The sequence below is a fragment of the Polyodon spathula genome, chromosome 6, assembly GCF_017654505.1.
Source record: "Polyodon spathula isolate WHYD16114869_AA chromosome 6, ASM1765450v1, whole genome shotgun sequence".
NCBI classification, from domain to species: domain Eukaryota; kingdom Metazoa; phylum Chordata; class Actinopteri; order Acipenseriformes; family Polyodontidae; genus Polyodon; species Polyodon spathula.
The window spans coordinates 5,882,941-5,908,222 of record NC_054539.1 but is presented as its reverse complement, the minus strand read 5'-3'; the positions used below and the strand labels follow the sequence as shown (position 1 = coordinate 5,908,222).

Here is a 25,282-nt window from a genome sequence, read left to right as displayed (position 1 = left end):
TTATTCACATTCTTTGCAAAACAGTTCTTCCTGTCTACCCGGGGAAGGCTGGCAGCTGAAAGCTGTCATTTTTAACACAGCCCGTGAACTCCTGTTAGCCGTTAGCGAGCTGCCGTTCTTCCGAGAATAATAGATGGACAACTTGTACGTATTGGCCTCTGTTTTACAGCACCCAAACCAGCTCATCAGGACACAAAGGTCCCTTCTAAAGGCTTTAGTGAAAATGGCATACATGAAAGGGTTTGCACAGGAATTAATGGGATAAAACAAAACCAACAGTATCTTAGAGTTTGTCACTGTGATCAAAGGGACCTTGAAGGCTGCTGAAATGGCAAAGAAAGATATGGGCGCCATGCAGGTGAAGTCTGTGAAGATGAGCACCGCCATCCTTTTGGCAATCTTTGTGTCTGTATTCCTGGCAACAAGCTCTGGGTTCTTTACCGCCAGGTAGATTTTGATATAACAGACACAGATAATGACAAAGGCGAGGACATTTATAAGCAGAATTACAATGATATAGGCCTGAGAGACTGACGTTTCAATGTCCATTGGCAAGCAGATGCTGACCTTCCTGTAACTGCTGACCCCCAAAAGAGGCAGAAACGCCATCGTGATAGAGAAGATCCAGCCACCCAGCATTATCAGCACTGCATGCCTTAGGCAGAGCTTGCGCTCCAGCTGCATGGCATAGGTGATCGTGTGCCACCTCTCCAGGGTGATGACAGTCAGCGTGTATACAGAGAGCTCACTGGCAAACACTGTGAAAAACCCAGCCGAGCTGCACCCAGGGCCGGTCTGCCACTCTATCGCGTAGTGGTTATACTGACTTCTCGTTCTGTAGTCCACCGTGGCGATCAGGAGCAGATAGACTCCCATGCAGAAGTCAGCAAAGGCAAGGTTGCACATCAGAAACCGTGGGACAGTGAGCTTGTGCTGGCTGGTCATGAAAACCAGCAGCACGGTCAGGTTGCCCATGATGGCGAGGAGGTTGATAAACCAGATGAGGACTCGCAGGAAAGCATACCCCATGATATCTTCACAAGGGTTAAAGGCGTCGGGTTCAGGGGTGCACTGGAGTTTTATTTCAGTCTGGCAAAAGTCTAATTCTGGATAATGGAAATCCAACATTTCCAGCTCTTCCTCTGAAAAAGTGGAGAAATTCTCTGTTGGGGATCTGGACTCCGAGGTAATGGGGAACTGAGTCACCACAGGTGAGCTGGATCGTCCATTTGTTGGGATTGAAATGCTGTAAAGAAAACAATTAAAGAATGTATTGAAAGTAATTAATTAATAAGACTCATTTATTATGACTGACTCCTTTTTTGTTACATGGTTCCTTTTGCAGTCACCAGCCCTTTATATAGATGCAACCATTTTGGTGAGATCACAACCTTCTAGAAATTATCATGTATTCCTGTATAGAAAAAAGCAATAACAGCAGCAATCAAAACAATTTCCTATAAAGTCTTATTAGCACATTACTCACTATTCTGACATGCTTCTCTCCTCTTCACACTGTCTGGATAGGTTAGTCCAACTAGCAATCAAAGAACTCTGCCTGGGTAAAAGTAGGTACAAAAGCAAACATTATTTTCAGAGAACCCAGATCACATTTAACGAAGTATAGCCAGAAACATTGAAAGGGAGTGGTACAATTCCAATAAATAAAAACAAAAATAGACTGAACCCCCCATCGACCATTTACTCTTGAAGAAAATGTGAGCTAGGCTCTACAGAATTATTGAATAATTGAATTCCAATTAGTAAATATTCTAACATATCACTATATACAGCTCTGGTTAAAAGTTTTGCATTACCTAGAATTTCGGAATTGAGACTTCTCGTTAAGTATATGGAAAAATACAAAGCTGTATGTAATTCAATATTTTAACATAACATTATTCAGCAGTATTCATTTGACTTTATGAAGGAAAATAAGTTAATTCTATAGGGGGATGCAAACCTTTTGGCCAGAGCTGTGTATAAAAGGCATATTGTATTTTTGCACAAATATACAAGAATAGGTACTCAATGAAACCATTTCAAATCATTGTTAGACTGTTCTCTTGTGAAAGCGTGAAGTATTTATAAGACGAATAACTGGTTAGCATTCTTACGTTTTGATTCTCCAATTCTGAAGGGCACAGCAGTGGCTCGGGTATGTTAAATAAGCTTCGTGTAGATTGACAAATACACTAAAAGGCGGTAATTTCTTCAGGGAGTAAGAAGAACGAGCAATCAGTATATGGACAGACTCCAGTCCACAGGTGGGAAGGTATTCTAGTGCTGTCGAGGAAACATCTCTGTAAAACAGTGGAAATGCCTGCTTTTTGATGTTACTACAGGAAAGCAAGCACATTTTACAGGATGTAGAGCAACTGCATATACTGTATTGTTTAGAATAAATCATGTGCCCTTTTACACATTTGGGGCATATTTCTGTGTGTTATATACAAGCGTTGCACTTTGTACAAGGGATACAACCCGTGGGTGTTCAGTCGTGTGTGATATACATAGGGCACACATGATACACAGTCACGGTTTCAAAAATGTACAGAATTGTATGTGACCGCTCAGCCATGGTCACTGCCTCTCCTTCAAGAAGGGGTAATACATTGTTTCTGACTTTATGGCCTAAAATTGCAAGCACAAAAATACTCCAAATAAAGCACAACACGTACTTGATATTTCTTTTTCAAACATCAATCCTATGTTTCAACCAAAAGTAGAAGAATATGTCTGACTTACAATACATCTGGCCCCGTGGCCCCTTTTAGCGCATCTCTGTGCATTACTCGGAGGTGTTTATTATCTTTCAGCTCCCTGTGAAAAGAGGATTTGCCACACATAGTTTATTTTACAATATCATTTTAGCATCTCCCCAATGTCAGGAGCAAATAAACACATTGTGGAAACAGTATAGATGTAACACTAGTACTGAGCGACTCATAATATGATTTTAGCAATCTATGAAGCGTGTGTCATAGGACTTACTAAAAATAAATCAAGCTGGCAAAAAAGTCATCCAAAGTTTCAACAAAAAAACTTTAGCAGTAAAACATTTTTTTTTTTTTTTTTTTACAGATAATGCCAATTGTTTGAGGTATATTTTTTGTCCACAGCATGAAATAGCTGAAATGCCTTCTTTATATATTGATCGGAAACCAAGCAAAAGGCAATTAAATACTGAAATAAGTCATTATAGTTTAAAAGCATACATACAATGTATCAAGCTTTGTCCCATTGAAGGCGTGGCTTTGTATTTCCCTTAAGCCATTGTTACATAGTTTCCTATGGAAAACAAAAGAAACACAAATACATTATAACTTGTCTGCAAATTCAATGCAAAGCTTTGATATTTTGGGCTGTGTTAATGATCTAAACCATTAAAATAGACTGAGGTGCCTGAAAATGCTTTGTTTTAAACTGCTTAAGGAACCTACATACTGTTTTTTTTTATTTTTCATAGATAATAATCTCAATAATAACTCACATTGTTACACTCTCCTTGGCCAGTCCCAAAAAGGCATTGGGTGGAATTGCTTTTATGTGTAAGTTGTCTCTAATTTCCCTGTCAGGAAAAAAAAAAAAAACATTTTTGTAAATAAATGTAATTTGGCAGAAATATAAATGTAACATGCAAAAGTAACACTTACAGAAAAAAGTTGGACACAGCAGAAAATATCTTTGTTAGGTCAGGGAATGTTCGTATTCCAGTGTTACAAATGCTCCTGTAGAATAACAAAGGGTTTGTGATGAACACCAGTAGCTGCAATGTGAACCTAGAAAGGGTTGGACAATTAAAGAAATGTACAGCACATTCACTCTGTGAATAGACTATCATTCACGTATTCTATTTATAATGCTAGCTAAGCCCTGTCATGTATTCTGTAATATATCTATATCTATAGCTACAGCTACAGTGCCTATAGAAGTATTCATCACCCCCCCCCCCCCCACCCCCCCCCCCCCCCCCCCCCCCCACCGCACATGTGTACAAAAGTGTCAAACAACACATTTGTTGTGTTACAACATGAATCTTGATGCAATCATGAGCATTCGTTTAAGCATTTAAGCATTTAAGCATTCAACACTTTTACTGTGTGAAAAAATGGGGATGGGGGTGGGGAGGGGGGGGGATCAAATGAATTACAGATAAAAACCTGTAAAGTCTTCATTAAATAAGAATTCACCCCAACTCCTAAATAAGCTCTTCAGAATGCCTTCAGAATTCACACAATAAGTTAAATGGAGTCCATCTGTGTGCAATAAAAGTGGTTCACATGATTTCAGATTAAATACACCTGTCTCTGTAAGGTCCCACAGTTGGGTGGTGCATTCAAAGCAAAGATACTAACATGAAGACCAAGAGCTTTCAAAATAACACCGGGATAAAGTTATGGAAAGGCACAGATCAGAAGAGGGGTATAAAAAGATTTCAAAGGCATTGAATATCCCTTGGAACACAGTCAAGTCAATCATTAAGAAGTGGAAGGTATACGGCACCACCCAGAATCTGCTTAGAGCAGGCTATCCTCCCAAACTGAGCAGCCGGGTAAGAAGGGCATTGGTCAGAGAAGCCACCAAGAGGCCAATGACAGCTCTGAAAGACCTACAGCATTCCATGGCTGAGATGGGAGAAACTGTCCATGTGTCAACAATAGCTGAGGTACTCCACAAATCTGGCCTGTATGGAACAGTGGCAAGAAGGAAGAGCCATTTCTGAAAAAAAGCCTATATGCATAATAGCATATTAAACAAGTAAGAAATGAAATATTTAAAATATCCCGCTGCTACAAATTCCCTTTGGTGACCGGTTGAATCTGTTTTCACTGTATAAAGGCTAACTCCGATTATTGAAAATGACAATAGCAACAAGATCTCAAAATGAAATCAATTCTGTTCAGATTATCTCACAGGTATCTTAACTTCGGAAGATCCTTGAATGCTTCTTGAGTAATGTCCACCAGGCTTTTAGTGTTCTGGATTGAGCTATTGAAAAAAAAAAGAACAAAAATGAATGGCAGTGTAGAGTACCTGTTCATTCACCAGTTCAATGTGTCATCTTTACCAGATCCTGTAAGCGACTGTGACTATCATGAAAGCTGTGGTTTTGCTCATTTTGAAAGACATTGAATTAGCTCTGTTTTGGATGTGTCAAACTGCATTATCTTTCTACACATCCAAACCTCAATATCCGTTAGACAATCAGACGCTGCTGAAGCAGTGGAAGCATTTATTTTAAAAATAAGGTTGTTATGACATTTGTGGGATATGTAACTAAAATGTGTCCCTGGTGTATTAGTTTAAACACATTATTGTGAATAAAGCTATTGAAAGGTTTTGGTCATTTCCACTGTCCACTGTATTATCTACTGGATGAAGTGATACACTGTTCATTCAAGATTAACATGTTTCAACATAATAACCTTAGCAAGCAGTGCAGACACATGGCAAGTGTCCAGATACTGGGATAGTGACTATGTTGTATTCGTCAAGAAACATATTCAGTGTACTAAACCATCTAACGACATGATGCTTTCCTAGATGAGGCAACTCTATATTTCCTCCCGAAAGTCAAAGTAGTATTAAATGCACAATTGTTCTTACTTACATTTCTGACAGGTTGTGAAGGCTATTGAAGGCACGAGATTCTATTCTTTCAAGTAAGTCACTTTGAGAGATCTCACTGAAATCAAATGAAATGCAGTTGCATAGTTAGCAAGCTTGTTTTGGAGTCTCCATTATATGATGTTGTCTATGTGTGTATTCTTTCTATACATTACAAAGCAGAAAACGATCAGAATACAAGAAGACGACATCTTTCACACTACAGCACTGTACTGTTAAATGTCTTTTAGCAATCCAATTGTTCTGAGATATTAGTATTATGATTCAGGGTTCAGATACCAACATGCTGTTTGCTGTTCCAAAAGAACCGTCTCTGTTTGTGGATTAGACAGACAGTGTTGTTTTTTTTTTAATTGCTAAACTGTACTGGAGAGAGCTCCTTTACAAAAGAAGATGGACTTTTTTTCTTTGCCATTTACTTTCAAAGTTTTTTCTACTTATGAATATTAGTCCTTATTCAAATATCAAATATTTTTTAGTGTAATGGTGATTGTTTGTTATTTGATATCATTGTGTCGATTAACTCCAATGCAGTGTCAGCCCCCACCCTCAAACAAGGTTGCTATGGTGCTTGTATTAAGTTAGGAAAACTGTAATTATTAATAAAAATGAACAGAGAGCATTAAGATCACAAAAAGCCCTGTAAAGATCCTAAAGGAAACGTGTATGTCTATCCTACATTAGTACATGTTATAGAATCTCACACCCGTTCTAACAGTATGGAAATTAGGCACCCACAACAACTTATTCTAGTACAGTGGTTCTTAAACTCCTTCTACTCTCAAGTGACTGGTTTGCTGCGCCCCCCCTCCCCCCCTTAATATATCCCCTTATTAATATATTATAGAAACACATCTATATGCAGATTTATAACAAGTACCTCTCTTGAGTGGGTTCTTTGATTTCTCTTGCACAGGCTTTTTTTTTTTTTCTTTTTAAAGATCTAATAAGAAATCTAATAATTTGTAACATGGTGTATTTTTCTTGCAAAAAATACCAAGGGCTTGTTTCAGTCAATTACCCTTACTGTGCTATTGAAAATAAATTAAATATGAATTAATTGACTATTTGCAGTCAACAGCGCGCATGAATCAGATTAGATCTGCTTATATTACAATTTTTATAGTTTTGATACTTTCTGATGTGTTTTCATTGGTTTCACAAAACCAATTAGTATCACACCTCCCATATTCCATACCCCTCCCCTTACAGGGCACTATTCTCCCATATTGCCAGTTTTGCTATGGGAATTGACCAGCAATTTTCTATCCTCTGGCTAAAATTACAAACTCCTCAATCAGTTTGTTGACTGAGAATCTACATTTCAATCTATAAATGCTAGCTACTAAAGCCATTAAAGACTTAAGCACCACAGTCAAAAAATTTCAGTTAACTGGTATTTAATTATGACAGTGGGTGCCTGTAGATAGTGCCGGGATCATGACGTTCAATAAAGTGTCAGTCATCTTTCACTCACTGCGCAAGAGTAAACGCATGAAACACGCTGCACATACTTACATTCTAAACACGCTGCACATACTTACATTCTAAACACGCTGCACATACTTACATTCTAAACACGCTGCACATACTTACATTCTAAACACACTGCACATACTTACATTCTAAACACGCTGCTTAGTCCTTCAAAAGCAAGGCTAGGAATAACTTTTAAAGGGAGATGGGTCAATGTTCTGGAAAAAAGAACAGAACAGAAGACAACACTTAATTGCAATAGATATGCTTTTTTGTGCACTTAATGTGCACAAATGTGTATATGTATTAATATTAATGTAGTACTGCAATGACAAGTGCCCCAGCTCTCTACTCACTCATACCATGCAAAGGAAATGGATATGAATTGCTGCTACTACCGGGATAACCATGCTGGACAGAAACCAGAAGCTCAATAGAAAATTGGAGAGTTGGTATTTAACATCTAGATGTTATTAGATAAAAGGACTGATGTGCAGCACCTGGAATAAAGTGTTCTCAGCATCATGTGATATACAGATGTGGAAATGAACAGACTGACAGACACCCCCCCATATATCCCAAGATATAAAACTCTCAGTAATTCATGCCAAGTAATGTTAATACCAAGTTATATCATAATTGGATAAGCAGTGTTGTAGGTACATGGAAAAGTGTGACACACTGAGGTACTGACAAATCTACAACCAGTACCATTATAACCATTATATCACTGTCTTTCCTTTCCCTGCTGGGGACAATAAGAGACCTTAGAAATATTTAGCACCCCCTAAATGAAATGCCTGACATATTCCTGATTTTGTGTTGACATGATGATATTGGGATATTACCAATAGCCTGAATCCTCACAATCTAAATCCTAGTCAGTGGCACTGGAAGAATTTTTAAAGTGAGGGTGCTGCAAGCCATTGAAATGAACTGTAACCCCCAGCACCCCTAGCTCCAGCGCTCCTGATCCCAGTAACCTGGACGAGACATGCCATATAGACCTGGAAAGAATATCCATTCCTACAATTCGTTTGCTACATGACGAGAACATCAGAAATAAGAAACCACTATAACAGTCTAACTGAGTAGGATTCATCATATCTTTTATTTAGTTATTTTATGGAAAATAAACAACACATTCACTGACTTATTGTGCATCTTACTGTTTTTCACAAGTCCATCAGGTAGTTTCATTTTTAACTGTGCTGTTTCTGACTGGTTGACTGTGAGAACTGCAGCATGTTTTTCTAAGTTACTGACTCTGTGCTTTAGAAATAAGCATGATCTCCTTATATAGCTGTGTGCTGTGAAGCAGTCACCCTGTTCCATCTTATCCAGTTCCATCTCTTTTCTAGCTTGTGACTGAAGAAGTATGCTGCATCTTGCATTCTTTTGACTTCAAAATTATGTATTTTCCTCTCAATGAAACAATTTAGATAGCTATCTTGTGAACTGTAATCTTAATCTAGTTCAATAAGGTTATGGGGGTAGTTTCTCTTTTACTGTGAAAACATTGCCTTACTTATACAATGATTTTCAGCAGAACAACCCTGCTAGCAGTCAACTCAAAGAAAGTTTAATCAAACCACTCTAGAGAGCAAGGACATCACCCTACTTCTTTCCACAACTTAATTATATACATAGTACGTACAAAGATATTAAGAGACTCTTCATTTTATTTTGTTCAGGCTATTAATTATAAAAAACACATGTTTTGAAATACCATAATCCTGCTATTATTTAAAAGCTTAACAGTTAACAATGTTCATTAATGAAGGTATTTAGATATATAATGATCAATCACACTTATGGGTTTTGATTGATTGAAAAATAGATGGATTGATTCATCTTGTCTACCTGAGTGCATTATCATAAAACTTGAAAAATGGTGGAGGGTACTAAAGACCACAGGTAACTTTCAAATACATGTAAGCAAGCAACTATTTTCAAACTTTCAAATTACATATAAGTAAATGTATGTAAAGTAAAGTTAGCTGGCATTATGAAACTGTAAACAGCAATTGTAATTGTTTTTCAATAAAATATCACTAGCAAACAGGTGTGATTTAATCGATCAATAGGAAATGTCAAGATTAAAACCCATAATATGTATGTGACTCTGTATATGATACAGCTTGCTCACTACCAGCACTATTAGTTATCACTATCAGTAATTACTATCAGTTATCACTATCTGTTATCACAATCGGTTATCACTATCGATTATCACTATGAATTATCACGATCGGTTATCACTATCAGTAATCACTATCAGTTGCTTCTGACTGCAGTTATTTTTATGGGGATAGTTTTCCATTCCTAAACATGGGGGACATAGCGACCCTAGTATTCTTAATTGAAGTTGCAGTCTGTGAATCAGACGCTATGATTAGTTAGCTCTCATTTGTGGCACAATTGTTTTTAATCAGTCAATCAATAAATAAATAAATACTTTATGTATAGAGCACCTTTCATACAAAATGCATATCAAAGCGCTGTCAAAACAGAAGAAAATCACAATACAATTCATAAGTATAGAAATTAAAGAAAAACAGAGTTTACAATTCTGTTTCAAAGCTAATATAAAAAAAAAAAAAAAATGTTTTCAATTTTGACTTAAAGTTATCAGCTGATGTAGCACTTCTGCTATGAGATGGCAATGCATTCCACGATCTGGAAGCACAGTGACTGCAAGCACTCTCTCCCTTCCTTTTTGTGTACACCTGTGGGAGGCACAGCAGGCCTGCATCAGCTGATCTTAAAGCATGTGAATGCATATATGTGATAGGTACATACTTTAATAGCAGAATCTAGGAAGATGGTTCATTTCATGCTGCATGTCTCTACTTTAGACATCATGAAGTTCACCTTTCTGCCGTTTGCAACCACAATCATTTTTTAATTTTCATGAACGTTTACATTTTTGGCTTCATCCAGTGAAATAATTTGACATTAAAATATTGAGTAAAAGGAGAAATATCTGATAAGCAGTATGGATGCAGTCAATTTTTAATCTTTAACATGGAAATGTGAAGCGGTATACTTCACACAATAAAAACCAGGACCTCCACAGAAAAGAAGAAACAAAAAAAAGGAACTGCAGAAATCCCATCATTCTTATGTAAAACGAGTCATATATTCCAGTATTGTGACTCCATTCATGAGATTACATGCTCATTCAAGGCCTTTACTGCAAATACACCCTATCACAACCTGCTCAATGAGGCACAGAGTGATACTGATATGTGAAAGTACTGAAAGTACACCTTTGAACATCTGTTAAGATAAGGAGTCTGGGCATAGAGCTTTCCAATAAAAAATCTAACCTCTTTTCCGGCATACAAGCAACACATAGATGACTACTGTACCTACAGCAATATATCCTATATGGCATTGCTTTCACTGATCCATCAAACAGGTTTTATCATCTTAATACAAACTGTTCTGTTTATATACAAGCTTGCATTAAATAATATCAAAGCATGTATCAAATTACTGCTACACCTGGACAATGTTTTAGTTCATCTAAAGAACAGCTTTAACCCTAAACGTATTTACTAGCTTTACATTAGTAATATTTTTTACATATCTTGCAATGAGTGTTTTGTGGTTATGGATTACAAGGTTAAAGTATATGATGCCTCTGCTCTCATGAAAGCTGTTTAGACCAGACTACTTATTGACTTTTGGAGCACTTGTGTCTAATGAACTCATTAAGATGTGTGTGGCAGTAAAGGGGTTCAGAACAACATATGCTTTCCTTTTTTTTTCAAGAACTGGCTTTGACTGGGTAATGTGGTTCACTGGGAAAGAATGTGGAGAAAAAACAAACTGTTGAATCTTTATTATTTAAAGTTTTCCATTGATATTAAAATGCAGTATGAAGTGTATTTCTTTTAATAGCCAGTAATTCATATTACTGACTAGAGAAAACCTGAATATTTATAGCTGTGGAGGATCCAAATCTCTACAGGCACTAATTAAATGAAAAGGCAAATGAAACTGATTACAGACAGCTGTGTCAACAGAGGACATACATGCAGTTCTGTGCCATGTCTTTTTATTTATTACAAAAGGTTGCATTTTTGCAGCTAAGTAAACTTCAAGAGCTTGGTCTTTATTATTTGTATCACCTGTTATTTCTTGCTAATGACGTCTGATGTAATTCAATACTGAACAAAAATCAAATCTCTTGCTCTATATAAATTTCCAGCATAAATTGCTATCGTTTGTCTCTTGCTGTTCCACCCACAGATGCCAGCACCTCTTTCTTTATGCAAGTATCACATGTATTGCGTCATGTGGGAATCTCGAGCATTCTCGTTTCTGCTTATTTTAAAAATGACTATATCAGAAAGATATCATGCAATGGAAACCAAATCATAGTTAAGGATTTTTCTAGATCCCAGTACAAATATCACCCTGTGTATATAATCTACAACACAGTTCTAAAACATTTTCTTTCTATGTTTATTAATAGCTCAATCTGAGTGCAATCGTCGTTTTTTTGTGTTTTAGAACAAGCTAGTATGTTGTGTGTAGGGTTAATAAAAGAGACATCATTTTGCACATTTGAGCAGTCTTCTCACCCAAACTGCTCAAGATATCTTATAACAATCAGACACCTTATGCCCACTGGCTCTTCCACTCCTGATCTTTCTTCCAACCCTGTTTTAAATTGTTTTCATTGAACCAATTAAACCTCCATCCAGATCCTGCAGTAATTACTTATCTATTTTTATCTGTAAAACCTGGAGTGGAATAGCTCTCCAGGACAATGTCTGGACACCAGTGATCTATGCATTGTAAAGTCTAATGTGATGTGAAAAACAAATCCTTACATTCGTAGAAGGATTACATTGAATGAAACAAGAGATGAAATGTGACTAGCACTTATAGTTCTCACTTAGTTATCATCAGTAGCAAACAAGGTGATTAGAGCAAACAAAACGTAATGAGAGATTTGGATGTTACCTCTTGCCACAAATTACAGATCCCTACATGATGCATGCCTGCAAAACCTTCTATTACTGGCTCATCTTTAATGACAGACATCACTGTGACTCTAATGTGCAATTTCATTTCTCACAACTGCACTTCTGTTATTTTCCTTTTTGGGACATCTTTTCAAAGTGTTTCCTTCATTCTTTAATTAATTCCTAAATCTAAATATTGCTGCCATTTACTTCAATTAAATAAGATCCTCCGTGTTATTTCACATATTTCTCTTTTTTTTTTTTTTTTTTTGTACTGACTAAGACTTGCAGACACTGATTGATTTTCATAACTCTGGTAGATACAGGGCTCTGTTTCAATGATAGAAAACTGTGTTTTTGCAGCACATATCCCATCAGCTGGTTTCACACACCTGGTTCAGTAGTATCAGTAACACCTGTGCTTCAACAAACTCATTACAACCCATTACAATTGCAATTATAAAGGTGACACCATGTGTGAGATGATTTATACGTGTCCCGTGCCATTATTGGGATAATAACACTGAGCTGGTGGGGAACCGCTGAAAAAAATGCCATGTGCTATTGTGACGGAGAGCAAATGAATCCTAGTCAGCAATCTTCCGACCTGTGAGGGCTCTGTAGAACTCTATAGATGGTTTGGCAGTTCATTCCAGGGTCAGTAGGAAGCTGGCCATCCAGGATGGGGGCGGGGCCACGATACCAGAAGTCATCACCTTAATACGGTATGTGATGTGTCAGTCATGGACTGGAGGATACGTGATTAGCCGTGCCACTGAAAGAGGGCGTGACTGAGGGTATTTCGAGGAAGTGGCCCAGCAATCTGTTTCTTTGGTTGGTTACTGAAGGACCCGTGAGAAAACGGATGTAATTAATAATTGTGAGTGTGATCATGTTTTTTTTTTTGTTTGTCATTCTAACTTTCTGTTTGTTCTTGATAGATGGCTAACACAATCCGGGAGCTGTTGCTTGAGGCCAGCACCCAACCCAGACTTCACTGCACTCGCGTTCATTAATAAATTGTATTGCACCACTTGCTCTTCAGCGCTCACTCTGGACTTGTGATTGTGTCAGTGTTCTGTGTGTGTTTATACTGTGTTTATTATTCCGGGACTGAACCCTGGAGTTATATCACTGAGTAATATGCATATTTGTGTATTGCCAGTCCTGTGGTTACTTTGGATTATAAATTGTCATTTCACCAGTACTTTGTTGTTTGTAAATAAACAACAGCATTTCATCACCTCTACACCTGTTGCACTACGTTATATTGAGCACTGCATCACCTATACATTTAATATATATATATATATATATAGCATAGCTGATATATAAGAAAAACAAATGAGTCCCTAGTATATATATTTGCTCTTTGATTATATATATATAGAAGAGTGATTCGTGTCAATACGTGAAACAGTCTCGATCATTCCTATATATATACTCAGGTATATTGATATATATATATATATTGGCGTGTATAGAACAGTTTAAAGCACATCAGAGAGAAAACCAGATGAGTCCTAGTTCATAATATTTGCTCTTTGTTGCTAGTCTTATCAATGAGCTGTCAAATCAACTGCAAGATACACATAAAGAGAAGCAGACTGCATTTCTCTGTAGATCGCCTTATGTTAAATTGCATTTCATAAGCTTCTGCAAATGTGCAGCACAACACAACAAAGCCAAAAGACGGCATGTACCGAGAGAGTGGCTCTATGGTGTTAACTGAAACAAGAGCATCTGTTGTTGCAACAGTGGTGCCAATATTGCAGGGTGGTAACATGACATGCAGACCAGACTAGTAAAGCAGGGAACTCATAGCTAACAGTTCTTGTGGTACCTCACTAACAGAATACACAGTTGTCAGGGACAGCATTCTTGATAAGACCCTAGTAAAACTAAGGATTATGTGCTTGGTATTACTACAAAACCTCAACATATAGTACGCACTGCCCATAAATAATATCCAGACAGTTTTGGAGCACCCTTTGTCCAAATAAGATCTTAATATTTGAAGTCCATACTCAGAGCATGTATAAATATAGTTTGCAAAGTTGGAAAAAAACTTTGTCATCATGGTGAAGGGCTACCATAAGCAACCAGGAAGGCACTGTTCACTTTTGAACCACTTTTAAGATGGTTCTCTCTTGGCTTCACTTTTCAGAGCAAGTGTACTGTGGAAACCACTGTCAATAACAGGGATTAGCCTGTGCGTCTGATGTTTCCAATGCTCTCTTCAGTAGGTCAATGAAGCAAACTTGTTTTTTAATTCTACAAGTCAATGCACACATCTGCCCTGAAAATACAGCCTGTGGGTACAGAAAGTAATGAGCTTGCTTGCATATACTCAAGCTGATGATTATTATTATTATTATTATTATTATTATTATTAATTATTATTATTATTATTATTATTATTATTATGTTATACTTAGCTTCCTTTTCATTTTATGAAGCCCCCTAGTACAAAACATCTTCTATACAATTCATAACAAAATTTCACAAAGGTTCTCAAGCGGGATGGATAATAATAACATTAACTACTGGTGTTCTCCCAGTTACATTGAACTGAAGTTATCTTTCAGCCTCATTTAAAAATGCACTGCCCTTTTACAGTTTCAATTCATATATCTTGTGCTTTGTGAACCCATCTTGGGTTTGTAGATATAAAACAGGAAAATGACTCCGCCTCATGTGTTCTCAGTTGGTTGTTTAGTTCATAGAAGCTGAAGGGTCCTTTTGGCAAAGGTCTGGTTACTGATACAGTTCAGCAAACAGAATACTAAACTGTCAATGCAGTCAGCATTCTCTAGGGAACTACATCTTTAAAAATGTGTTAGTGGACAGCTGTGGCCAACAGTTTTGTATAATTGAGATCTTTTATTTAACATCATGTACTCAATGAACGACAAAATAATATTGCTCTTTTGACAGTAGTACAGTATTTCATGTTAGATTTTGAAATGTCACATTTTTAATTTTTATCAGTTTTTCAGTTAGTATTTTGAAATGTCACAGCTTATGTAATTCAATATGTTAATGTAACATTATTTAACAAGTTTCATTCGACTTTATTAAGCAAAATTTGTTAATTCTAAAGGATGGTTAAAACCTTTTGTCCATAACTGGATATATATCAATTTAGCTGCTTCACCCCGATAGCACTGGTGGAAAGAAAATAATATTGTGAAGTTGTAACTGTTGATAGCACAAAATAGCATGGTAAGCAAATTATGAATGGAAAAAATGAATCAACAATGTTCTCTGTTATAATGCAGCAGATTATGTAGTATTATTTACAGAAAGAGTTATCGTGTTTTATCTACCATGTCCGGTTTAATACTTACCTTTTTTATTGACTTTAGTTGTTTTTTTATCGGACATAAGTGTAACAATATTACGTTCGTCTGTCTAATACGTCATAATAAAATGTAATGCCTTTCTGCACCATTACCTCACCCTGTCTGAATTTTCGTTTTTTGTAAAACACGAGTGTCACTGTTCAATTTTACGTCGTCAGTCACACTATAACCTTCTATGCCCAAAGTACCATTTTATATTTATAGTCAGGCCGTGTACATTGTTTGTGAGGAATGTGTGTAGTAAAAAAATATGTCTTTAACCATGACATGCTTACACATATTATTATTATATGATTATTAGTTAGAATTATGATTGTTGAGATACATATTAGGTATTTATAAATAAAATAAATAAATAAAAATAAATAAATAAAACAGCAATGTGGATTAAGTGTCTCCTTGAAAAAGAATTGTGTCTGTTGAATGGAACGTCTCCATTTACATAAAACAAAACCATGTAGGGCATTATCTAGCTAGTTGCTTAATAAAAAAAAAAAAAAAAAAAAAAAAAAAAAAAAAAATCATCATTTTAAATAGTAGCAATAATAAAAAACAAACAAACAAAAAAAAAGCACAGTTTCAAAATATAATTCACGAAGTGTAAACCTTGTTTGGTTTAAAAGTGCATCGAGTTGTATGCGTTCCTCTGTGAGTTGGGTACCTCAGCTATATGAGCAGCAATTGCAAATGCGATAGACAAATATTTGTGTCTATTAATTGTTTATTTAAGTATCCAATGTTTTTAAATCTATTTTAAACACATAAAATAATTAAACAGCATCACGAACCGACACATTTAGATACAATGCACACTCTTATCCTGCACATACCTGAGACAGTATAGCAGACCGCCTGTATCTGTTCAATGTGCTTGTTACTTACAGTCTCCTATATGCGTCTCTTGCAGCTGGAAGAAGAGCCTCTGTCTCTGCATTGCATCTTAGAGTCTTGTTGGTACATCGGCAGACATCTGGACACACAAGACTCAAAGAAGTCAAGGATGAATGGATGTTAACACTTAAAATAAATCTGTTTTATTTTGCCTATGTCTTACAGCTTAGTAACGCTACAATAAGTCGGAAAGAACATCTGGACACCTGGCAGATTCAAACAAGTGATTGGAAGTCGGATTTGTGGAACACTTAAACAATAAAATAACCGTTGTTACAAATGTTGAAGATCAGCGTACTGTATTTTTTTTTTTTTTTTACGCCGTGGCACGAGCCTTTGGTTTTGGCAGCCCAAAGGAACACCTTACTAAATAGTTGGGCGAGTGCACAAGCCCTCTTGATGACAAGGTCATTTATCTTTATGGATTGACGAGCTCCTTTGCATCGTGAAAACCTCGTCCGTCCGAAACTGTACCTGACCACGAATTACAACGGATTATCCCTTGGTATTGATACAACTACTAGCTACCGTAATATGTTTACCCGTTATTCAGAAACGTAGCTATTTTTGGGGCAGCTTGCCATGGATTTGGTTCTACTGTATCAAAATAATACTAAAAATAATAAAAAACAAAATAATAAATAATAGCCGCCACCAATCGTGGATGATCAATAGATCAATTCAGGAAAACATAATAATAATAATAATAATTAATAATGTGTATATTATTGTGTATACCAAGTAATCATTATTAAGGTCATCATTTTTTTCCTCTAAGAAAACCGTCTGAAAAAAAAAAAAAATATTTCAAATCGTTTTAAGTTATTAAAGGAACAAAGTCTTTTCAGAGTTTTTATCGTTCTTTTTTGAAAGTAATAGCCGTATAAATCTACATTATAGACTTTTATTATTATTTTATAATAATATGTATAATAAATAATAAATAATAATAATAATAATAAAAATAATAATAATAATAATAATAATAATGTCTATTATACTACAATATACCGGATGTAATACATCTAGGGCCGACATTATTATTTGAATATTCTTGATACAAAACTAAGAAAAGTTTTTTTTTTAAATCCAAATATACTTTAAATAAACTGAAACAGATTGAAAGTTTTTGTACATACATACAAAAAACGATTTCAGATATGGGTTGCAAAATATACATCAGTAGAAATATATGTGTAACCTATTTTACAACACACATCACACATATATATATCGTATTATATAATAGATATTATATAGGATATTATAGTATATATAAAATATAATATATATCCTAATATATAGCCACATATATCAGCAATATATATATATATATATATATATATATACACATGCACAGTGGCTTGCAAACGTATTCAGACCCCTGACCAATTTTCTCATATTACCGAATTACAAATGTAACATTGAAATTTCGTTCTGTTTGATATTTAGATATTTATAATGCTATGAATCTGAAGGAAAATGAACACAAAGAGCATTCTACAGAAGTTAGAGATAAAGTAATACAAATGCATAGATTAGGGAAAGGGTACAAAATAATATCCAAGTGTTTGGATATCCCAGTGAGCACAGTTGGATCAATAATCAAGAAGTGGAAGCTGCATCACACCACCCAGGCACTGCCAAGAAAAGGCCGTCCCTCAAAACTCAACGCTCAAACAAGAAGGAGACTTGTGAGAGAAGCCACAGAGAGGCCAACAATCACTTTGAAGGACCTACAGAGTTCAGTGGCTGGGAGTGGAGTAATGGTGCACCAGTCAACCATATCAAGAGCTCTGCATAACACTGGCCTGTATGGGAGGGTGGCAAGAAAGAAGCCGTTACTCAAAAAGTACCATCTGAAAGCACGTCTGGAGTTTACTAGAAAGCATGAGAGTGACCAGCTGCGATGTGGGAAAAGGTTTTGTGGTCAGATGAGCTTTTTGGCCAAAACACAAAGCGCTATGTGTGACGCAAACCTAACACTGCCCATGCCTCAAGATACATCATCCCTACAGTGAAGTATGGTCATGGCAGGATCATGCTGTGGGGATGCTTCTCATCAGCAGGGACTGGGCATCTTGTTACAATTGAAGGAAGAATGGATGGAGCAAAATACAGGAAAATACTGCAAGAGAATCTGCTTCAGTCTGCTAAAAAACTGAAGCTTGGGAGGAAATTCACCTTTCAGCAGGACAATGATCCCAAGCACAAGACCAGAGCAACATTGGAGTGGCTCAAGAACAAAAAGGTGAATGTCCTACAGTGGCCCAGTCAAAGTCCCATTGAGATTCTATGGCACTATTTGAAAATTGCGGTCCACAAGCGTCGTCCAACCAACCTGAACAACCTGGAGCAAATCTGCCAAGAAGAATGGGTAAAAATCACTCTGACACTGTGTGCAAAGCTGGTACATACTTACCCCAAAAGACTTAAAGCTGTTATTGCAGCGAAAGGTGTCTCTACCAAATATTCATGTGTGGGGGTTGAATACTTATGCAAGCAAGATATTTCAGTTTTTTATTTTTCTTAAAAATATTTCCCAACATAAAACCAATGTCACCTTGCAAATATTGATTTTGAGTTTAAGTGTTTTAAAATAAAATATTGAACAGAACGAAATTTTATTGTACCATTTGTAATTCAGTAATATGAGAGAATTGGTCAGGGGTCTGAATACTTTTGCAAGGCACTGTATATATATATGCGCAATGTACCAAGTGCACAAGAATCATAGTCACTTATTGCTTCAACATACACAGATAGCAGAATTCATATTTGTTTGAATGGGTTTAGGACGCCTTTATGGTAGAGGTTGAATTGTGTGTCTTTTTAAAATCCCAGAGGGGGGTGATTATTTGACTGCTGCATAAGACTTAGGGGCGAATTTAACATGTAAAAAAGAAACTGGCTCAAGAAAACATTTTCACCTGTGCGTCAGAATTTTTTTCTGTTAAAAAACATGAAATAATAACACCTCAATTCATTGCTGTAATGATGTCCTTACACTACTGACACCTATTAATAAGCTGCATGTGTTTGTGTGTGTATGTGGGGGTGGGGGTGGGGGGGGCTTTAATAAATGACATGTGGAATTAGGATGAGCTTTCTGGCTATGTAACAATAGTATTCACTCACATCATTTGGAAATAATGGTTAATATTGGACTGGCATAGTAATTGTACTGCTTTAAGAATAGTGAAGCAGAGAATTTGCCCAGTATTAATAGAAAACTAATATATAAATTCAACACTTGCCTCTGTGGGATAAGAAGCAAATGCTGGCTGGTAGGAATTATCCTTTCATGCCTATTATTTTGTGCTTTGTAGGGAGGTACCAGTCAATAACACAGTTATTAGCAACTTGGTTTTAAACACCTAATTTCAATAACTTGCAGAGAAAGTTGTATTCAGTATCAGAAAAGAAAGTGGACTATTAAATCCACAATTTTTGTTTCAGCGTGTGATAAAGTATTAAGCATAGAGAGCACAGAGCTTTGAATGAGGTTCATGCTAAAAACATTGATCAACATTATTAAGGTGCACTATACAGCAATACTTTGCATACCAGCCTTGATCGGCCAACAGCCTCTTCTTGTTTCCAAACTATTCGTATGTTCTGTCTGTGTTCAGATTAGATGTTCCGATATTCATTCTTTTTTTCTGAAGTTTATAGGACATTGTTTTGTAAAAGAAATGCAAATACAATAAAAATTGAAGAATAGGTGCAGAAAGACGAGTCTGGCTTTTTAGCGATGGGCAACTGAGAATATTTGAATACTGAGCTGAAGATTAAAATCAGCCCTAACCCTAACCATACCCCTAATTTAAAGCACGTACTCCAGTTTTACACTGGACCGTCTTTCTGTACCTTTGCCAAAAATGCAACAAAACTGCTGGATTTTTTACCTTCTGACTGATGACAAAATTGGGCGAAGGGCTATGTGTCAAATGGAGATTTGCTTTTGATTTCAGTTCATTCTTTCTGTCTTTCATTTCCAAAACCTATTCTATAGCACAATGCCCTGGAGTAGTTTGACATGATTTTTATACTGGATTTTTAATTTTTTTTTATTAAGGTGCTGGCCATGCTGATACTAACATGTGCAGGGTCAGGAGCATTGGCATGCAAATGAGGATATTTGCTTTATATGAAAGTAATCATATTGGTTAAACTCTACTTGTATCTTGTCAGAGCCTGTAATATTTAAATTAAATCTCATCAGAGGAATAATTCTCAGAATCACTTCACTGTGAGATTATTTGAGAATTTTAAGTTTTTATCTATCTGCGGTCATTGTACTGGCCCAAATCCACAAGCAATCCTTATAAAAGTTTCCCACCGTAAAAATATGGCAATGTGTGATAAAGCATTGTTAAAGTGTGGTTAAGAACAGGTAAGCATTGTAAAGCCCAGAGAGGTAAGGTAGAGCATATTCAAAAACATGGCAAACCAGAGTAAACTATGGTAAATGCATAATATAATTTGCCATGCAAAAATACCATGGTAAACTTTTCTACCTGAATATATGATGAGTACAGTGAAAACGTTAATAACAATAATAATATTTTGTATGTCGCATGACTGGCTTTGAGACCTATTTCATTATATCTTTTTACTATAACAACATTCTCGGTATTTCATTACCATTTTGCTGCAGTTTTCCAGATTTATCTCTTCTCAGAAGAAATATATTTGCCACGCACTGTAAATTCACTTAGCGTCCTGCCAGTACTGAAGATCAACACTAATATATGTTTCTCTGGAAATAATTTTAAAGTGGGGCATCTCAATAATAAAATCTGCAGGCTTGTGAGAATTTTAATGAGTATTTCAAGACAATTATTTGTTAGGGCTAGATATATTTAATAAAAAAAAAAACACCTTGAAAATAACTTTTAAAGACACACACGGGGTTGGAATTAGAGTCTTAGTTTATTTTTTATTGTACAGAAACATAATCCAATCATAAGTCTGCTCTGTCAACTCTCAAATAACCAGGGGAATGTTTGTCACACCCGTGGTGTGTGATTGCAGGATCAAAACAGAATAAAACAACCTCTCACTCAATATCTCCAGTTGTAAAACAACCACCAACTTAAGGCAGCTGTGGTAAAGCCTAAGCAAGGAACACAATTTGGAACATAAAGTCCTCAGTAAAGACAGGTCAATCTCTAACCTACCATTCTTAGATAAGGTTCTAGAGAGGTTGCAATTCAGTTACAAAAATTTCTAACTCTTAATGTTATATTTGAGAAGTTTCAGTCTTGTTTTCGTGCTGCACATAGCACTGAGACGGCCCTTGTCAGAGCTGTGAATGATCTGCTGGTAAGCTCTGATTCAGGCTTTCCATCAGTTTGAATTCTTCAAGATCTAAGTGCTTCATTTGATACTGTAGACCATTCCATCCTACTGAATAGTCTTTAAAGCACAGTGGGACTGTCTGGCCTTGTCCACAAATCTTATCTTTCTGATAGGTTTCAGTTTGTCTCTATAGGGGAGGTAAAATCAGCATTATCAGAAGTAGTCTGTGGTGTTCCACAGGGCTCCATTCTAGGTCCCTTGTTGTTCATAATATATGCTACCATTAGGTGACATTAGGTGCAGATACAGAGTGAACGTCCATTGCTATGCTGATGATACCCAGCTAGATTTGTCCCTAAAGCCAGAAATTTCTTCTGCCTGGTGTTATTTGCTACTTACAGACATCCACCATTGGATGTCACAAACCTTTCTAAAGTTGAATTCAGATAAAAACAGAGGTTATGCTGGTGGGCTCACAGAACCAACTAAAAGGAAAGGTGGGATTGCTTGAGCTCGACCCTTGCAGTCTCTCATCAAAATTTAAACTGGGGGTCATCTTTGATTCTAATCTTTCTTTGAGACTCATATTAGGGAAGTTACTAAAGCATAATTTTACCATTTGAGAAATATAGCCAAACCAACTATTTCCATATCTGATGCAGAGACTAATGCATGCCTTGTTTCATCTAGAATTGATTATTGAAATGTACTTTTTTCTGGTGTTCTAAAATGTGTGGTATCCCGCCTGTAGCTTGTTCAGAATACCGCTGCTAGAATTCTGACTAAAACCAGGAAAAGTGATCATATTACCCCTGTTCAGGCCTCTTTACACTGGCTCCATGTGCAGTGTAGAATTGATTTTAAGATTTTGCTGTTAACTTACAAGGCCCTGAATGGATTAGCACCTAGTTATTTGCAGGAGTTGCTGACCCTGTATCTTCCAAACTGCACTTTGAGAACAGCAGGGTTTGCTGTTTATTCCGAGGGTCAACAAAAGCAACAGAGGAGGGAGGGATTTTTCTTGTTGAGCTCCTAAATTATGGAATGCTCTGCCTGCGTTTGTCAGGGAAGCTGGGACCGTTACAGTTTTCAAGTCAAGCCTAAAAACGCACTTTTATAAAATGACTTTCTTATCTTAGTGGGTTTTAATGTAACTCTAAAATTGCTGCTTTTGTAATATGTGTATACTGTTATTTAAATATGTTATTTAAATGGTCTGATTGTGGCAGTTGTAAGTGTGACATACTATACAAATGTATTGTGGTTTGTTCTTTTTTCTGCTATGTACTGTACAGTGCTTTGCGATACATTTGTATGAAAAGTGCTATATAAAGTAATAAACAAATACATATTTCCAGCTGTAAAACAACTGCCCACTCAATATTTCCAGCTGAAGAACATCTTTACTGTGAAATCACTATAAAAATCCAAACAGCAGGGTCTTTTTCAAGGGCTGTTCCCTCCATTCTATGTGCTAAAATCTCCCTTTATTCAACTGCAAAAGATTCTAAATTATAATTAAGGGATATTATATATAATATATATATTAGTATATATATATTATGGGATATATATATATATCTATATACTATATTATATATATAATTAAACAACAGATTGCTAACGATTTGATTGATTATAATTTCATAATATCCTAGATATTATCCTAGATAAATAGTTATTTATTTACATGTTTTATTCATGATATTTGATTATTGATTTAAGAACATTGGTATTATTATAGAAAGACAAATATAAATTATTTAGCAGATACCTTTATCCAAGGCGACTTACAGAGACTAGGGTGTGTGAACTATGCATCAGCTGCATTGTCACTTACAACAATTTATCACACAGTCAGTCAATGGCTGAGCCTGGATTTGAACTGGGAACCTCCTCGTTCTTTAACCACTGGATCACACAGCCTCCATGTATGTTGATGAATGCTTGCTTACTTTTGAACTGTATTACTAAACTCACTTTATAAAATGTATACACTATATAACCATGTTGTGTTGTGATTGTTAGACTGTACTTCATTTTCTGGATCTTGAGTTTGGTTGGAATGGAAGTAATTAATGACTAAGAGTGCTAATTAATTAAAACCATTACACATATCAGCTAGTTACTCTTAATTGGGTATTGTAAATGTATTTACTTGTTAATTCTTCCTGCAACTATAAACTCATGTGGGCAGACTTGGTAGTTCTGTCAATCAGTAAACCAGCCAGATGTTAAAGCAGTCCAATCTTGTAGGGCAACGCCACCTACTGGATTTTAAAGGTAGTTCAGAAAGGCAGCCAAAATATGATAAAAGATGACAAAAATGATTAAATGTAAAAACAGACAAACACTAAGGTAGGCGCTGGGTGCCTAAAACAGTATTTGTTAAGAGAATATATTTTTCAGACCTAATGGATGTATTGAGTAACTAACATCTGCCGTTCTAAGTCCTAAGGTTGCATTTCTAGTTAAAAATGACAGTTCAGAGAGTTAGGTGGAGCAGTGGGCTAACTCACTTACCTTTCACATCTGGAGGCCAGAGTTCAATCATTTTAACAAGTTTACAATAGAATTCATAATTCATTCATAGGAAGCGCAATATATACACACACACACACACACACACACACACATATATATATATATATATATATATATATATATTATATATATATATATAATATATTATATATTATATATATAAACTTTATTATTATATTATGAATAAACTTTATTAACATTAATTTATAAATAATGTATGAGCTGACATGTATTTGCATTTTACAATCAATCAATTGGAGACCAATCAATCAAACTGGAGAATTTTGAAAGTAATCCTGAACTTTACTGGTAGCCAGTGCAGCTGGGCAAGATCTAGCTGCAGTCGATTGATGGCGCGTGCTGGAAGACCAGTGGTCGAAAGGAGACAAATGCATGGCAAAGTATCGCCGCATCCGGGAGGGAAAGGTAGGGATGGACTTTGGAGATGTGCAGAAGGTGGTAGAAGGAAGATTTGACCACAGAGGAGATGTGGGCATCAAAGAGAGGCTGCAGTCTTGAAGTACACCAAGGCTTCGTACAGTTTTGACCAATAGCCCAGGCTAATGTGTGTACATTAAATAAAAGTGTAGGAATTCTTTATTCTAGAAATAACCTCAAGATTGTGCTCTCTATACAGGAAGGTTACGTACATTAAAGCCAGGATGAACTTACTAGCATCTTCCAAAGTATGTTTGTGTGCAGGGTTCAGGAGGGTTTAGCCTGACGTTGGAATTCAGAGCTGTGGTTCATATAGACAGTGTATGTAGGTGTGTGATGGAACCTCTGCTGATGTCATGGCAGGTCCTTCTATCTCCTTCTCCCTGCAATATTAGGCTACACAGATGGCATGATGCCAGAACCCATGACTCTGCTGTAACATATTGTTCACCTCTGTCCTAAAAAGATGGATTGGTTCTGTCCCATCACAATTCTACAGATTATCTTTATTAAATATATTAGGACATGGACAAATTCTTGTTTTGTTGATGTTCTTTAATGTAAATTGAATGAGTTAAGCAACCTGTGAATCGACCACTTGCTTTCTTACCGTAATTCCATAGGGCATGTTCTGTACCTGGACGCAGCCAT

General features: G+C 36.2%; 1 protein-coding gene across 1 annotated transcript; it reads right to left on the bottom strand.

Moving 5' to 3' along the window:
• On the bottom strand, nt 1–25,282 carry lhcgr (luteinizing hormone/choriogonadotropin receptor). Its single transcript, XM_041251671.1, has 12 exons — nt 25,269–25,282; nt 16,337–16,483; nt 7,254–7,325; nt 5,615–5,689; nt 4,918–4,992; nt 3,657–3,731; nt 3,494–3,571; nt 3,223–3,291; nt 2,749–2,823; nt 2,118–2,303; nt 1,487–1,558; nt 1–1,246 (listed from the first exon to the last, which is right to left on the bottom strand). Exons 1-12 carry the CDS (start codon nt 25,280–25,282, stop codon nt 1–3), a joined length of 2,184 nt encoding a protein of 727 aa, XP_041107605.1.

Excerpts from the sequence above, each read along its gene's own strand:
- lhcgr (XM_041251671.1), bottom strand. Across the intron at positions 5,690-7,253 it reads CTAAGCAGCGTGTTTAGAAT|TGAGATCTCTCAAAGTGACT; the intron begins GTAAGTATGTGC and ends ATTTGATTTCAG. Across the intron at positions 2,824-3,222 it reads GGGACAAAGCTTGATACATT|GGAGCTGAAAGATAATAAAC; the intron begins GTATGTATGCTT and ends CTCTTTTCACAG.